At 41.4% G+C, this 17565-nt stretch overlaps 1 protein-coding gene across 2 annotated transcripts in view; it reads left to right on the top strand.

Annotated features, from left to right (window-relative positions):
* The window catches only part of ntrk2a (neurotrophic tyrosine kinase, receptor, type 2a), a 274950-nt gene that overhangs the window by 38390 nt on the left and 218995 nt on the right, over positions 1-17565 (top strand). For both annotated transcript variants that reach the window (XM_034170439.1, XM_034170438.1), the window contains exons 6-9: positions 7341-7474; positions 11688-11820; positions 12050-12121; positions 16083-16310. In XM_034170439.1, coding sequence (XP_034026330.1) covers positions 7341-7474; positions 11688-11820; positions 12050-12121; positions 16083-16310 — 567 coding nt within the window. The remainder of the gene's footprint in view (positions 1-7340; positions 7475-11687; positions 11821-12049; positions 12122-16082; positions 16311-17565) is intronic.

Below are 17565 nucleotides of genomic sequence, written 5' to 3'. Positions count from 1 at the left end.
GTTTGCACAGTTGCTAAGATCTCCTTTCTTGGGTAGTTTGATGAGGTAGCCCTCCTTCCACTCTGTTGGTACTTTTTCTTCTTCCCAGATCTTCACGAAAAGAGGCTAAAGCATCTCTATGGTTGTTTCCAGGTCTACCTTGAGTGCTTCTGCAGGGATGTTATCCGGTCCTGCCACCTTGCTGTTCTTCAGTAGTTTGATGGCTTTCCTGATCTCCTCTTGTTTTGGCGGCCCACAGTTGCTGTCTAAATCTCTGTCGGGTGGCTCAATTTCAGGGGGATTTGGAGGGACAGGTCTGTTCAAAAGTTCTTAAAAGTGCTCTGCCCATCTGTTCAGTTGTTGCTGTGTTCCCTGGAGAGTGTTTCCTTCCTTGTCCTTGATTGGTCTCTCGGGTCTATTGTACTTTCCTGACAGTTTCTTGGTGGTATTGTATAGCTGCATCATGTTATTACTGGCTGCTGCTTCCTCTACGTCTTCTGCCAGGCTGTCAACATAGTTCAGCTTATCTGCTCTTGCACAAATCTTCACTTCTCTGTTGACTTTTGTGAAGTTTTCTTGTGCCTTAGCCTTTGCTGCCCTTGTTCGGCTGTTGTTTACTGCTGCCTTCTGCTTTCTCTCCTGTATTTTGCGCAGTGTGTCTGCCGATATCCATTCCTTCTGTTGGTGTCTCTTGGGACCCACTACTCCCTGGCAGGTTGATGTGAGTATCTCCTACACTTTTTGCCAGTGGGTCTCCAGATCAGCCTCTTCCTCCAGTAGATCTTGTAGCACTTGGTATCTGTTGATGAGGGACAGCATTAACTCTTCTCTAGTCGTTGGGCCTTTCAGTAGGCTGAGGTTGTACTTCTGCCTTTTTATACTTGATTTCATCCAGTTCTTTTTCAGCTACATCTTCAGCCTGGCAACCAATAAGTGGTTATTGGATGCAATGTCTGCTCCTCTTCTCACCCTTACATCTTGTAGGGACCTCCTGAATTTCTTGGCCATACAGATGTGGTCAGTTTGGTTTTCTGTCATTAGGTCAGGCGATACCCAGGTAGCCTTATGTACTCTTCTGTGCAGGAAAATGCTCCCACCAATGACCAGGTTGTTCATTGCACAGAAATCTGTAAATCTCTTGCCATTCTCGTTTATCTCTCCCAGTCCATGCCTTCCCATCACTTCCTCATACCTGGTGTTGTCTTGTCTGATTTTGGCATTGAAATCACCCATGAGGATGTTGATGTCTCTGTATGGGTATTTGGCTATGACATCCTGCAATCTGTTGTAGAAGCATACTTTTGCGTCCTCATCGCTATCATTGGTTGGAGCATAACATTGGATGACATTCATCTTGATCTTCTTTTTCTTAGTTCTGAAGGATGCTGCAATAATTCTTGGTTCATATGCTTCCCGTGCTATCAGGGGTCACTGAGCAGGTCCACACAGCATGAGTGCTACTCCTTCTGTGTGCATAGTGTTGCCTTCCTCATGTCTGGAATACAGCAACATCTGTCCGCTGAGCAGTCTCTTTTGTCCTGACTGTGTCCAATGGGTCTCGCTGATTCCGAGTAGTGTGAGGTGGTAGCTTTTCATTTCTGCCGCTATGCTTGTAATGTTTTTACCGTCTCATACATGGTCCTCACATTCCATGTTCCGACGTTAATGGGTCTAGTTGATAGAAGGGAGGTCGGCCTTGTAGTTTCCTTGTGGCTTTCACTACACAACTTCATGCGTCCTCTTGAGGAGGACCCTTCCTCTCCAAGGATAGAGGTTTCTTGGTCTGTTGTCTGCATTTCTGTAACAAGTTGTTTTTTATGGGATGGGGGTGTTAGCCCCATGCCCAACCCGCCCTTATCCAGGCTTGGGACCGGCTGTGTGTTCCTCAAAGATTACACCCAGGTGAAGTTCGGCCCCTACACACACCACTCTTATTTGTACTGAGATATACAGATATACTGCCTTGTGAGTAGCAGTATGACAGTGGTCATGCCCCAAAAGCATTTGAATTTTTCGCCCTCTGGACACCAAATCTTTAATGAAATAAGATGAGCAGTTAATCCATTTTGAGGAATTAAAGTAAAAGTATAACGAAGATGCCTACAAATTATGTCATGTCTCACAGTCACAACAGTCGAACCAGCACTGTTTGTCACTATCAACATATGCATATATACACACACACACACACACACACACACACACACCACACACACACACACACACACACACACACACACACACACACACACACACACACACACACACACACACACACACACACACACACATATATATAAACAGCCCATACAAATTGTAAAGCTGAGCCACTGTATACAGTGTAGACTTCTCTCTTTGTTACCTTTTGTTATCTTTAAATCTGTCTGTAAATTCTTCTTGAATAAAAATGATTTCTTGAAACCTCAGACAACATTCAGACAGAACCTGTGATACTGATTCTCAAAATCATTTTAATCTATTTAAATTGTCAATTTATTTATATTTTTTGGTTCTCGCCTGTGTTGCCCATCAACAATGGTCATACCTCTGTCGGCACTGATATGACCGTGCCTATTGTGGCCTGTAACAAGGTTTGACAACAATGTCCCAGCCATGCTGCAGTGTGCCTATTATGTGGAGGTTTCCATCCAGAGAGTTGTGGATGTTTTCCTTTGAAATGTGTGCTGTGAGCAGTGACTTAGCACCAGAACTCATCCTTGTTCTGCTAATTCTCAGCAGATTTGTAGCACACATGCTTGGTGAATGAAACAGGAATCTTGTTTGAAAGAATCAAGCCATGTAAAGGAGTTGTGCATCCTTACTGCTTGAATAATGTAGGCTTCATCCATCCATTCCATCTATTTTTTTAAGGGGACATTATCTTCTTTATGGTTCACTAAAATCAGTGGTAGGCACAGTTCCGCTAATCCGCTAACTGCTAATTATCGACGCTAATGTTTTCATTATCGGATTAGCTTTTCAGATAACTTTGAAAACCATCATCGGAGCAATTATCTTCCTATAAGTTTTGGTCCGATAATTTTTAGATGGCTAACATTTTTGCTGACGTGTTGAACAAAGCTTAACAGTTACAAACATTTATTGAGTCTAAAATCAATTGAGTACCTACCTACCTATTAAATGTTTTGTAGTAGATGTGGAGTTCTATTCTCTGCAAACAGAAGAGAGCTGGTTCTAGAAGAAACCGCTCTGTCCTCCGCAGGCAATGGAGAACTGGTCACAGAAAAGAAAAAAGCTCATTTCTTTTGAACCCATACTGATACCCTGGATATATCACCCAAGTCACCCAGAGGCATACAGGCTCCACATGGACAACAGCATTAAACTCTTTGTATATTGTGCCTAAAAATCTTGTGAACATATTCTCTGGGTTTATAGATATTGTTATTGTGTTTGTTTTAAGTAAAATTGCCAGAAGAAGCCCAGGTTGCTTCTCCATTGTTTTCAATTGGAATCAATGCATTGCAATTCCTGTTTGCTCTGTTTATCCTGCTTATGTCAAACTGTCTGTTGTCTTTGTTCCAGAGTAATATATATATATATATATATATATATATATATATATATGTGTGTGTGTGTGTGTGTGTGTGTGTGTGTGTGTGTGTGCGTGTATATATATACAGTGAGGAAAATAAGTATTTGAACACCCTGCGATTTTGCAAGTTCTCCCACTTAGAAATCATGGAGGGGTCTGAAATTTTCATCTTAGGTGCATGTCCACTGTGAGAGACATAATCTAAAAAAAAAAAAAAAAAATGTGGAAATCACAATCTATGATTTTTTTAATAATTTATTTGTATGTTACTGCTGCAAATAAGTATTTGAACACCTGTGAAAATCAATGTTAATATTTGGTACAGTAGCCTTTGTTTGCAATTACAGAGGTCAAACGTTTCCTGTAATTCTTGACCAAGTTTTCACACACTGCAGCAGGGATTTTGGTCCACTCCTCCATACAGATCTCCAAATCTTTCAGGTTTGGAGTTTCAGCTCCCTCCAAAGATTTTCTATTGAGTTCAGGTCTGGAGACTGGCCAGGTCACTCCAGGACCTTGAAATGCTTTTTAATAGAGCCCCTCCTTAGTTGCCCTGGCTGTGTGTTTGGGGTCATTGTCATGCTGGAAGACCCAGCCATGACCCACCTTCAATGCTCTTACTGAGGGAAGGAGGTTGTTTGTCAAAATCTCGCAATACATGACCCGTCTTTCCATGACAAAAACAGTGGAATGTGCCGTTTATTTCCAAACTGAACGCCGAACGTTGATCTGGGATGTCGTCTGACTACCAGAGAAATTGCAGAAGACGTGGACATCAGCACTTTTTCGGCACATTGAGACAGACGTGCGGAGGAATTCACACATCGGGACGGACCCGCATGTTGCAAAGCAACGCCGTGATGAAGCCTCACAGGACATGTTCTGGCATGTCCAGCTCATCCACAATTTCTTGGATAGTCACACGACTGAAAAGCCACCGAAAGCCATCTGAAAGCCGTCCTGTGAGACCAACACGGAGGTGCTTTTGTCCCGTGCCATTCGCGGCTCTGTGGCGCATCCCTCCACTCCTCTTTCCATGACAGAAACTCCTGTAATAGTGGAATGTGCCAAAAAAGTGCTGATGTCCACATCTTCTGACATTTCTGTGGTAGTCAGACGACGTCCCAGATCAACAAAGCCTTCACTTTGGAAATGATCTGGTCATTTCAGCCTGTCGATCGCCGCTCAGAGCGCGGTGTGCTCTCAGCCGCTGTGGGCGGTCTTTAAACCAGCTGTAACACTCCTTAATCTGTGTGATCCCCATAAAATCGTCCCTGAAAGCCATATGAATTTTCCGAATGGTTTCCACCTGGCTGTCTCTCACAGTTTCTGGAAAAATTTGATGCAGCAAAGCTCTAAATCATTCAGACATTTTACTCGCAATAAAAATCCGACGAGAGGGGTGGACCACTGCTGACTCAAAGCGTGCTCACAGGCGAATGACACAACCGACAGGCGTGAAAAAACTCACGCATGTGCACGAAGGTTCAAGCTTGGCTGATGCAATCACACGTGATTCAAATCCATATGGTTTTTGCAAAAAATAAAAAGGTCGGATAGTTTTCTAACAGACCTCGTATAGGGGAAACCGGGGCACAGTGAATCACGGGGCACAGTGAATCAGTAGCTATATCTGCAAAATTACATTTATTTTTGCAGCAATAATGCCATATTTTTATGCATAACCCCCCCCCCCCCCCTTATGAATTAGTGTTTTGTTTTTGGATAAATTAAGGGTAAAACTAAGTGGCAAGTGAAGTCAGTTTTTTTTCTATCAAAGTAAATTTTGTGGATGTCAGTGTCTTTGTATTTATATACAACAGAGGAAAGGTGGCCCAAAACATTATTAGTTAGAAGACTACCCAGTCCAGCTGATGAGCATGTGTTATGTTTTCTCCAGACTATCAGCTATTTGATAACATAACTCGTGTGTTACATGTACCCGGGGCACAGTGAATCAATCTAGAAAATGATTTACTAAGCCCCAGTATCAAGTAGATGACAAATATTACTTGAAGCTTATACATTTATTTTCCATGAATTATTTCTATAATTGCAACTGTTTTCACGTTTGAACAGAAATTATGACATTTGTATTTATAATAATTTCTAAAGGACTTATATCACTATATAAGACACTCACACATTACATAGCTGGTTTGCTGGATTATAGTTTGTATATGCATCAGCATATATTTAATACTTTTGAAGAAATCTTTATAATCATGTGTTTTTTCATTTTATTCTAAGTTGATTCACTGTGCCCCGGAAACTGATTATTTATTTTTTTATTTTTTTAATTTATTTTCCTTTATATAGTGCCAAATCACAACAGAGTTGCCTCAAGGCGCTTCACACAGATAAGGTCTAACTTTACCAACTCCCAGAGCAACAGTGGTAAGGAAAAACTCCCTCTGAGGAAGAAACCTCAAGCAGACCAGACTCAAAGGGGTGACTCTCTGCTTGGGCCATGCTACAAACATAAATTACAGAAATAATTCACAGAACAATTCACGGACGAATATACAAGAATTGCTGTTGGTGCACAGGACAGGAGGGTCGCCAACACAGATACAACTCCCATCTCTGGATGGAGCTGCACCTTAACCAGAGAGAAAAACAGAACCAGGCATCAGAAAGACAAAAAATACTGTATAATTTACCAGCATTAAACAACAAGAAAAACAGAAAAAATACTAAGGTGACACTGATTCACTGTGCCCCGTGTCTGTGGCACAGTGAATCAGAAAATTTTAAAATCGATTTTAAACACCTGTAAATTACACTTGGGGAGACATAAATAACACAGCCTTTTAAACAATAACTTGCTGTATTAATTCCACAATAGAATGACCTAAGCCTATGCATAATGTGTTTATGCTGCCACAAAACAACATTTCTGATCCACTGTGCCCCGGCTTCCCCTACAGTGATTGATGACAATGAACAGACGATTGAAACTCAGTTGAACTAGCCATCCTCCCCATCGGTTCTTGGGCTGTAGGAGGATACTTTGTGTGTGCGATGTGACCTGCGGATGGCTGCAGCAGCTGTAAAATACTGATTTACGAAGAGCCTCTTAAGATATGTGATTGTGATACAGCAGCTGGCCTGCCACCAGTGAAATGATTGTTTTTCAGCACGTCTTATAGTGATTGAGTGGGTTGCTGTGGTGATAACTCGGTTGCCCTGGTGATAAGCATTCTGATGACAGGAGAGGCAGACGAGGGGGATACGGGTTCGATAAGAATCTGTCCAGTTTTTTTCCCCTGCAGTAGATGTCGACAGCCACCTCTCCTCTGCTCTTCCTTTTGTTTTATTCACCAGGGATGCCACAGGGATGAGGGTGGCAAACACCATGAAAGAGTGTGATTGGCCATGGTCAGGTCACCTTCTGGTCAGAAGAGTGCACACGTGGATGTGCACCCACAGAGGCAGCAGTGTCTTTGTTTTGACAGATGCTTCAGACTGTGTCTAATCACTGTGGTACTCCATGGCTGAAGACAAGCACTAGTAATCAGTGTGACCATCAGTTTCAACTGTCTTTGTTTGGTTGGGGTGAGCGCGCTGAAATGAAACAGGGGGAAGGAATCTGAAGTGTTCTTGTGTGACTTTGTGGTCATGTCTGTATGTTTGCTTGCCATTCCACTCGTGTTGTCTACATTGTAACGTGCCTTGTGTTTCAACTAAAATGGCGAGAGTTGGCCCTGAATCCTAAGCTGGCTTCTTTTCTTTCCTCACTTCTCTCCATCCCTCTACCTTACTCCTCCTCCTGTTTTTATTCCTGTGTCCTCATTGTATGTAGAGGTTCCGAAGGTGACGCTGAGACTATCCAATGAGACAGTAAGGGAGGGGTCGAACCTGAAATTGACCTGTAACACCTCTGGGGTGCCCTCACCAGAGCTGATATGGGGCATGAAGTTAGTCTCTAACTATGAGGTGACTTCTCACACAAACATATCCTCACAAACTCAGACACAAAATCAGGTTGGGCACATAAACTCTGTCACAGTAGTCTTATTGAGGTAGATCGCTCAAAAGAGTGACTGCCCAAAACACTGCATCATACTACCTTAAAAATGAAAAGTTTCCTGCTTCCAATCCTTTCTGAACATCTGTTACATTAATTTGTCTTACTTTTCGTCAGGGCTTCAAACCAGATGTTTTTTTTTTTTTTCAGTTTGTTCCCAGCGGAATCTGCATTTTAATGTTCCCAGTTTTGGGTTCCACCTTAAAATGATTGTTCATGACCTGGAGAGAACCAAATGAAATATACCAGTTAATAACTCAGTCTAAGACTCTGTGACGTAACAATATGAATGTTTTGGACGTTATTTAAATATCGATTGATATGTAGCCTATATTTCACTCTATAGTCAGTCATTAATGCCACAGTTATCAAGCTAGGCTATGCTGAGCACACCATTTAGCTTAAGTGGAACTAGCTAACTATTTCCAACATTGTTTTTTGTTTTTGTTAGTCTGTCCATTAAACACTGAAATGGTTTATGTTGAAGAGCAACATTTAAAAGGTACAGCGCACAATATTTAACCAATGTGGTTGGAAACTGAGACTTTACTTTAATTGCCTGCTGTTGGTAAATTTCCCTATGTCATTTAAAGATGTGCATAATGTTCAGAGGAAGCCAGGAAGGGAACTCAGCACCAACTTATTGCGTGTGAAAAAAAGAAAAGAAAAAAGGTGAAAAATTGCATTATTAACTAGATTTCAAATGAACATTTATGTTTTGAAATTTTTTTTTTTTTTTTTCCCACTGGTTTAATGGTTTCTGGTTTATTCCTAGTCATATATTAAGTGTTTGTGGTTTTCATTTTTGTTCCTTGACTCTGTTCCACAGCCTCATTTTTCACAACATTTTGCACAAGTCTAAAAATATGCTGTGGCTTGCAGATTAAAGGAGTCATATGCCACATTCAAGACATACTGTAAAGTTAGAAATTACAAGCTCCAACACAGACAAATGATTTGAACATATGGGATTCAGAGTGTCAAATTATCCGACTTGATATAATAACAATTGCAAGACTGTGGTATTAGTTACTTTTAACAAGTTATTTACTTTTCTTTGTGATATGTTTGCATTCTTTATACATATTGGTGAAGCAGTGTTACAGCTTTTACAAAGATATCTGTGATAATTAATATTGTCACTGAGTCAATGCAACAAAAACAAATACACACATTTGAGACATTTTCCGTCTTGTTCACCAGCGGTGACCAGCTGGAATAACTTATTGACAACAACAAAGCTTGAATATGTCACTGTAGGCATCCATATTGTTTTTCAAGTTGATCAAGTGAACACACCCTTTTTCTAACGCAAAAGCTCCCAACTTGAGTTTTCTGAGTTTACCTTTGTCTTGAATGTAGCAATATTACTGACTTTTAAAGAGGCATTTAGCCAAAAAATACCCCAGAGACACAGAGAAGACTGATGTTTAAAACAACCCATATTAAAGTTGCTGGTGTAAATGAAAAAAAGCTGCTGCTCACCATGCCTACATCTGTCCCTCTTCCTTTGACCGTCTCAGAATGTCATATGGTGGAATTGCGAGTTCAGATACATGACTAAATGATTTACTGACTTCTCTTGACTAAGTTATGCCAATGCAGGTGTCAAGGTTTCAGCAATGTCAGATTGACATGATCCATTGATATGACTCAGTCAAAGTAACAAGATGACACAATGAAGTCAAGTGGAGTCAACAAATCCTTTTTCTTTTCTTTACTTCTTTTTTCAGTGAATAAACTCAGAGGTTTGAAAAAGAGCTTTGTCTAGCAGGACAGTTTTGACAGGCACAGACATACAACTGTGAACCTTGGAGGATGTTTAATATTGATTAAAACTGATTTTGCACCGTCTGACCCCTTTAAATGAAAATAGGCATTGCAGAAGCAACATGTTACCCCCTAGCCCATGATCAAGTTCAACAAAAGTCTTACAGTAACTTTGACCTTCAAAGCCCAAAATCAGTAGAATTCTTGGAGTTGGGCTATTAAACACAGCAAGTTTGCAATTTCTTTATTTTGAAAACAAACATTTTTAGTAACTTCTGATCTCCTGACTCTGGAATCAGTAAGCTTTGATGCTGAACCAAGCATATCTTAAAAGTTTTATATTGCTTGCCAGAACAATTCTCTGTTAAATATATGGAATATGAGGGATGAACAAACAGAGAACATGATAACATTAACAGAAGGTTGCTGGGCTGAAGGAAAAAGTAGAAGCAGGTAGATAGATCAGTGGGATGGGAGCCGAACTACCAATATGTCAATAAATTCAATCAATTTTATTTATATAGTGCCAAATTACAACAAACAGTTGCCCCAAGGCGCTTTATATTGTAAGGCAAGGCCATACAATAATTACGTAAAAACCCCAACGGTCAAAACGACCCCCTGTGAGCAAGCACTTGGCGACAGTGGGAAGGAAAAACTCCCTTTTAACAGGAAGAAACCTCCAGCAGAACCAGGCTCAGGGAGGGGCAGTCTTCTGCTGGGACTGGTTGTGGCTGAGGGGAGAGAATCAGGAAAAAGACATGCTGTGGAGGGGAGCAGAGATCAATCACTAATGATTAAATTCAGAGTGGTGCATACAGAGCAAAAAGAGAAAGAAACACTCAGTGCATCATGGGAACCCCCCGGCAGTCTAAGTCTATAGCAGCATAACTAAGGGATGGTTCAGGGTCACCTGATCCAGCCCTAACTATAAGCTTTAGCAAAAAGGAAAGTTTTAAGCCTAATCTTAAAAGTAGAGAGGGTGTCTGTCTCCCTGATCCGAATTGGGAGCTGGTTCCACAGGAGAGGAGCCTGAAAGCTGAAGGCTCTGCCTCCCATTCTACTCTTACAAACCCTAGGAACTACAAGTAAGCCTGCAGTCTGAGAGCGACGCGCTCTATTGGGGTGATATGGTACTATGAGGTCCCTAAGATAAGATGGGACCTGATTATTCAAAACCTTATAAGTAAGAAGAAGAATTTTAAATTCTATTCTAGAATTAACAGGAAGCCAATGAAGAGAGGCCAATATGGGTGAGATATGCTCTCTCCTTCTAGTTCTCGTTAGTACTCTAGCTGCAGCATTTTGAATTAACTGAAGGCTTTTCAGGGAACTTTTAGGACAACCTGATAATAATGAATTACAATAGTCCAGCCTAGAGGAAATAAATGCATGAATTAGTTTTTCAGCATCACTCTGAGACAAGACCTTTCTAATTTTAGAGATATTGCGTAAATGCAAAAAAGCAGTCCTACATATTTGTTTAATATGCGCATTGAATGACATATCCTGATCAAAAATGACTCCAAGATTTCTCACAGTATTGGCCTGGATTTGATTCCCTGTTAGGCGACCTGTCTGTATCCTTGGACAAGGCACTTTATCTGCATTGTCCCAGCCCACCCAGCTGTAAGTGGGTACAGGTCTTGGCTGGGGAAGCAACCTGTGATGGACTGGCATCCAGGCCAGGGGGAGTAGCAGACACTTGTTCGCATCACATTACAGTATTTGGGGATAAACCCTGACACACCCATCAGAAAATTTTATTACAGCACACACAAAAGCTTTTCACAGAGTTCAATAAAAATTTAGTAATTCGTTTGTTGGTAATTTTGTAAACAAAATGAAAACTGATTCATGTGTATGAATCTCTTTGTTGAAGATAGATTCCTTCCATTCTTCTAAAGTAAATAAGTGTTTTAATGTTTTTGCAAAAATGTCCAAGTAAATAGACGTACAGTACTTGGTCTTGTTTTCTACCAATCTTGTATTTTTTTGTCATTAGTACTCTACTCCTAATAGACTTCTTGTATTGCTGTGGAACTGTGATCTTGGAAATAAAAAAAAAGATTCAGGTGCAGTTTCAGAGGTGCATTCAGCTGTATGCAGCACGATTCGCATTCTGCTGTAGAATATTTTATGACTTCTGTTATCCAGAGAATTACCAAGCATACAAGTCCAGCAGCAGCCACACCATGAGGGATTACTGAGTCATGGTATTCTCACAAGACTTTTTTTGGTGAAACACAGTGTAAAGATGAGCAGATAAGAAGCAGTTTTTCGTCTTTGTATCTGGGGAATATTTAAATGTCACCAATATGTTTAGAAATACGCATATGTTGACCCATTCAGATTGAGACATCAGGCCAGATGTCAGTGGTGCATCTGTCCAACCTCTCATCGCTGGACCACAACCGTAAGATCACATGTACGGCGGAGAACATTGTAGGAGAGAAGGAGTCCTCAGTGCTGCTTGATATACTTTGTAAGTTTGCCCTCTGCTAAACTGGCACAATCAATCTAGATTAACATGTCAAAGTGTAATTATCTGAAAATGAATGTTGAAAAGTATAAATGTCCCTCTGTTCTTCTAATCACTGGTGTTGCATGCTTCACTGTTTTCACTCATAGATGACTCTTTGACCTCACCTTGTTTTTGTTCCATGCTAGGTTTGACCTCACATTTTATTCTTTGTTGTTCATTTATTACTCAGTTGCTCCCAGCATCACCAAACTGAGTGATGCAATCCCAGACCACCACTGGTGTATCCCCTTCAGCGTGTCAGGTAAGTGCAGCTTTACAGCAGCCTAATTAACATAATACTTTCCAGCAATATTACATAGCATACTCCCTATATTGTGCTCCAGAGGTTGGAAGTATGGTCAGAAGATTTGAGGTTTCGTTAATGTTACTGTGTGTGTATACAACAACAAAAAAATTACACTCTGTTAAAAAGAACTCAGTCCCTAGGACAATAAAAGAGAGTAAAACATTACAATAGCATTCACACACCCACTAACATCCACCCACACATTAAAGCACCTCACATAATGCACATGTACTCTATGTAAATAAAAAGAAACATTAATATCTTCCATCACCAGAAAGCATTTACACCTTTGATCCACAAAATCCTGATCTAAAGTCCAGGATGGTTCAACAGTTCATTGCACCTTACATAAGTGGATTAACAATGCATGTACATGGTGATGAATTATTTAAAAATTCAAACTGTAGATCCATATCATATCTAGTGTGGTGAACCTGAGCTAAAATGAAGAAGCTAAAATAAATTACTATTATGGCCACTGCAAAATACAAATGCTACAGGAGGGAGAAAAAACCCTCATATTTTACAAGAAAAGTACCTTGCATCCCTACCTCCCCTTCCACTCCCTCACTCTCACAGACACGCATCATTTTATTTGTAAAATAACCAATGAAAGTGAACTGAAAGCAACCATTAAACAAAATAGGAGTAAACGCTCAGCCTCGGCTCATGTGTCATACATCACACTGACAAAGTGAGGAACCTTGGGGTAATTTTGATCCTTTGTTGTCCTTTGGCCTCCACATTAGAAATATTACTAGGACTGCTTTCTTCCACCTGTGAAATATAGCGAAGATTCGTCCCATCCTGTCGATGGCTGATGCTGAGACCCTGATCCATGCAGTTATCTCTTCTAGATTGGACTACTGCAATGTTCTATTTTCTGGTTTACCGCAGTCTAGCATTAGCAGTCTTCAATTGGTTCAAAATGCTGCAGCCAGACTTTTGACACGAAGCAGAAAGTACTACCACATTACACCCATTTTGGCATCCCTTCACTGGCTTCCTGTCCCAGTGAGATCAGATTTTAAGGTTCTGCTACTAACCTATAAAATTATTCATGGACTGGCACCTCCCTACCTAGTTGACCTAATTAAACCTTACGTACCGGCCCGGGCTTTACGTTCTCAAAGTGCAGGACTACTTTGTGTCCCTAAGGTGAATAAGAAGTCTGTGGGTCACAGAGCTTTCTCTTATCGTGCCCCTGTTCTGTGGAATGATCTCCCTGCGTCAATAAAACAGTCAGATTCTGTGGAGACTTTCAAGTCCAGACTTAAGACACACTTATTTTCCCTTTCATATGGCTAGCATACTGGTACAGTTTTGTTTTACGCTTTTTACTCTTTTAATTCATTTTATAATTGGAGCGGGCTGCGGCCTCAACTTTACCTAAATTCTGGGTCTTTTAGTGAAGTTTAGGGCTAGTGGCCGGCGATCACCTTAATATTTCTCTGTTTTTCTTGTTGTTTAATGCTGACAAATTATACATTATTTCTTGTCTTTCTGATGCCTGATTCTGTTTTTTCTCTCTGTTTAAGGTGCAGCTCCATCCAGAGATGGGAGGTGTGTTCGTGTTGGCAATCCTCCTGTCCTGTGCGCCAATAGCATTTCTTGTATATTCGTCGGTGAATTGTTCTGTGAATTGTTCTGTAATTTATGTTTGTAGCATGGCCCAAGCAGAGGGTCACCCCTTTGAGTCTGGTCTGCTTGAGGTTTCTTCCTCAGAGGGAGTTTTTCCTTACCACTGTTGCTCTGGGGGTTGGTAAGGTTAGACCTTACCTGTGTGAAGTACTTTGTGGCAACTCTGTTGTGATTTGGCGCTATATAAATGAAGATTTAAAAAAAAATAAAAACACATAAAAAACCCACCTCGCTGCTTCACTTCAGGATCTTTGGTGCTCACTGCGCATTCTATTCTTCTTGAATCAGAATCAGAATCAAAATAGCGTTTATTCACCAAGCATCTACAAAGAATACACAGAATTGGACTCCAGTTTGAACTGTACTCTTTCTGTACGTGCATGTGTAAATATACACTAAACACTATATAATTCACAATAAAAATTGTGCAAATAAAAATTTGCAAAAAAATGTGTGCAAAGGAAAAACAGACAGACTGAAGTTGCGCATGAGGTAGATGAATTAGTGAGTTTTTGTCTGGTTAAGTTGTTCATCAGTGTGATGGCCTGTGGAAAGAAACTGTTTCTGTATCTCCATGTTTTGACGTACAGAGCTCTGTAACATCAACCAGAGAGGAGGAGTTTAAACAGTGTGTGTCCAGGGTGTGAGGGGTCTGCAGAGATGTTACCAGCTCACCTCCATGTCCTGGACCGGTATAAGTCTGGATGGAGGGCAGGCTGGCTCTGATGATTTTTTCTGCAGACCTGATAGTTCGTTGAAGTCTGTGCCTGTTGTATTTGGAGGCAGAGGGAAACCAAACAGAGATCGAGATGCACAGGACAGACTGGATGATGGATGTGTAGAAGATGCTGAGCAGTTCCTGGGGCAGGTTGAACTTCCTGAGCTGTCTGAGGAAGTACATCCTCTGCTGTGCATTTTTCCTGATATAGTCTATGTGGGAGGTCCACTTCAGATCCCGGGACATGGTGGATCCCAGGAACCAGAAAGTGTCCACAGTAGACACAGGGTTGTTGAAGGTGTGTGTTTGGGGGGGCATATCGTGGCATATTCAATTGAATATAGGTTGAAGAGGATTTGCAAATCGTTGTATTCTGTTTTTATTTACATTTTACACAAGGTCCCAACTTCATTGGAATTGAGGTTGGATGTGTAGAGGGAGAAGAGCAGTGGGGAGAGCACACGCCCCTGAGGGACAACAGTGCTGATTGTCCATGTGCTGGATGTGATGCTCCCTAGCCTCACCTGCTGTGTCCTGTCAGTCAGGAAGTTGGAGATGAACTGACAGGTGGGAGATGGCACAGAGAAGCTGGAGAGTTTTTGGTGTAGAATGTCAGGGATAATGGTGTTGAACACAGAGCTGATGTCCAGAAACAGGATCCTCACGTATGTCCCTGCAGAGTCCAGGTGCTGTAGGATGTAATGCAGCTCCATGTTGACTGCATCCTTAACTGACCTGTTTCCCCGGTAGGCAAACTGCAGGTGGTCCAGCAGGGGTCCTGTTAGGTCCTTCAGGTGGCTCAACACCAGTCGTTCAAAAGACTTCATGACTACAGATGTCAGGGTGACAGGGCTGTAATTATTTAATCCTGTTATGAAGGGTTTCTTTGAGACTGGGATAGTGGAGTGTTTGAAACAGGAGGGGACCTCACACAGCTCCAGAGATCTATTGAAAATCTGTGTGAAGATGGGGGTCAGCTGCTCAGCACAGGCTCTCAGACATGAGGGAGAGGCACCATCAGGTCCCGGAGCCTTCTTCATCTTTTGTCTGCGAAACTGCTGGCACACATCCTCTTCACAGATTGTTAGTCCGGTTGGGGTTGCAGAGGGGAGGGGAAAGAAGTGTCCAGGTGGGCAGGTAGTCCATTGTTGCTGGGATGGGTGAGGGATGTTGGAGGGTCTCTTTCAAACCTGGCATAAAACAGGTTCAGCTCCTCAGTAATTTATGACCACTGCAACAATGACTTCCTTGTTTCAGATGTATAGAGCAGGTAGTGCAGTGGGATAAGCAGTATTTATATCAAACAGTCATACCTGGGTTTGATTCCTGATAAGACACTTCATCTGCATGGACCCAGTCCACCCAGATGTAAATGGGTACCAGCCTTAGCTGGGGAAATAACCAGAGATAGACTGGTGTCTCAACCAAGGAGAATTGTAGATTCTTATCCATTTCACACTGCAGAATCCGGGGATAACACCCGTGGGCCTCAGGGCCTATATAGTACTCACATATTCTGTATGACTAATTATGTTTGTCTTTCTATTCTATTTCCAGGTAATCCAGTGCCTGAATTCGAGTGGTTACTGAATGGCGAGGTGGTGTTGGAGGGAGATTACATCATGACCATGATCCATGATGTCACAGAGAGGGAGTACCATGGCTGCCTGCAGCTAGACAGTCCAACGCACCTCAACAATGGCCAGTATACACTTGTGGCAAAAAACATATACGGACAAGACCAAAAGTCAGTGACGGCTCACTTCATGCGCGAACCCTGGGAAGGTGAGCAGGAATGCTACGGAATTTGTTCACTTTATGACTGGTAACATTTAACATAATGGAACGTTGTAGAAAAGAATAAAAATGTGTTGAAATCAAGATATCTTTATTAATTAAAAAAATGTCTAGAAACTCTTTCCTTAAAAAATTGTTTTTTTGATGTAACATGCAAATGTTTCGTTAGTTTTTATGTCACAAGAGGGAAACTAGTGTGTGTGTTTTAAGTCCAGTGTTTAATTTAGCACTGCTGCACATTGAATACATCTTTACCAATGTTTGTGGACGGTAGAGTGGCTGTTTGGCTTTCCAGCTCTATATGGCCACTGGAGGCAGCCCATGGCGGTGTGTTGCTGACCATACAGTCCCCTCTAAAAATTGGTCCGCCCTGCCTTCACAGTGCATGCATCTGAGACTGACTCTGAGTCTGACGCTCTACACCCAAAGTGATCAAAAGGTAATAATGTGATTATTAACCATCAGATGACAATGTAAAACCTCTTAAATCATTCTAAAGTCAGTTTTAAGTAGAAACGAGGTGATAATTAGTGAATCGCTGCTGACACTCTGAAATGACGTAGGTGCAGCAACACGTTAAATTCAGACCTGCTAGTGTTGTGCTCTGATTGGTCCCCCGTCTTTTATGATGAAATAATGCTGAATTTATGTGGAAGTAATTGCTGTACAAAAGCTTCAGATATCTGTCGCTGAGATAGATGATGACTGGAGTGTAGTTTTAACCAGAAACGAGGTGATAAATAATTGGTGAATCGCTGCTGACGGTCAGATATGATGCATGCACAGTGAAGGCAGGGCGGACCGATTTTTAGGGGGGGGAGGGGGGCGTTCAGTTGGCGACATCAGTCCCAAACAATGGAGAAGAATAAGCCAGCAGTTGACACAATTAGCCGACCAGAGTGTAACAAAGCTTGTTATATCACTAAGAGGAGGACAAGAGTTTTTTTAAAGCAATTACCTGAGCTTCCTCTGTGCTGAAATTAATCTGCATTGCTTTATGTTTAACATAAACATCAAGCTCCTGTGTTTGCTTCTTAGCTTCTTTGACATGCAGCAGAAGTGATACTCTACTGTGTTGGTGAAGATGTACTTCAGCATGTCAAAGAGCCTCTGCATTGTTTGATTACCCATAATTCTTTGCTTTGGCTGTAGGCAGTGGAGGACACAGCTAATCAAAAAGTTAGCTTTGATAACCGCTTATCCGCAAACTGAAAAGTTAAATTTTATAACACTCAACCGATAA

Source organism: Thalassophryne amazonica, chromosome 5 (assembly GCF_902500255.1).
Source record: "Thalassophryne amazonica chromosome 5, fThaAma1.1, whole genome shotgun sequence".
NCBI classification, from domain to species: domain Eukaryota; kingdom Metazoa; phylum Chordata; class Actinopteri; order Batrachoidiformes; family Batrachoididae; genus Thalassophryne; species Thalassophryne amazonica.
This window is presented reverse-complemented; position numbering and strand designations above follow the sequence as displayed.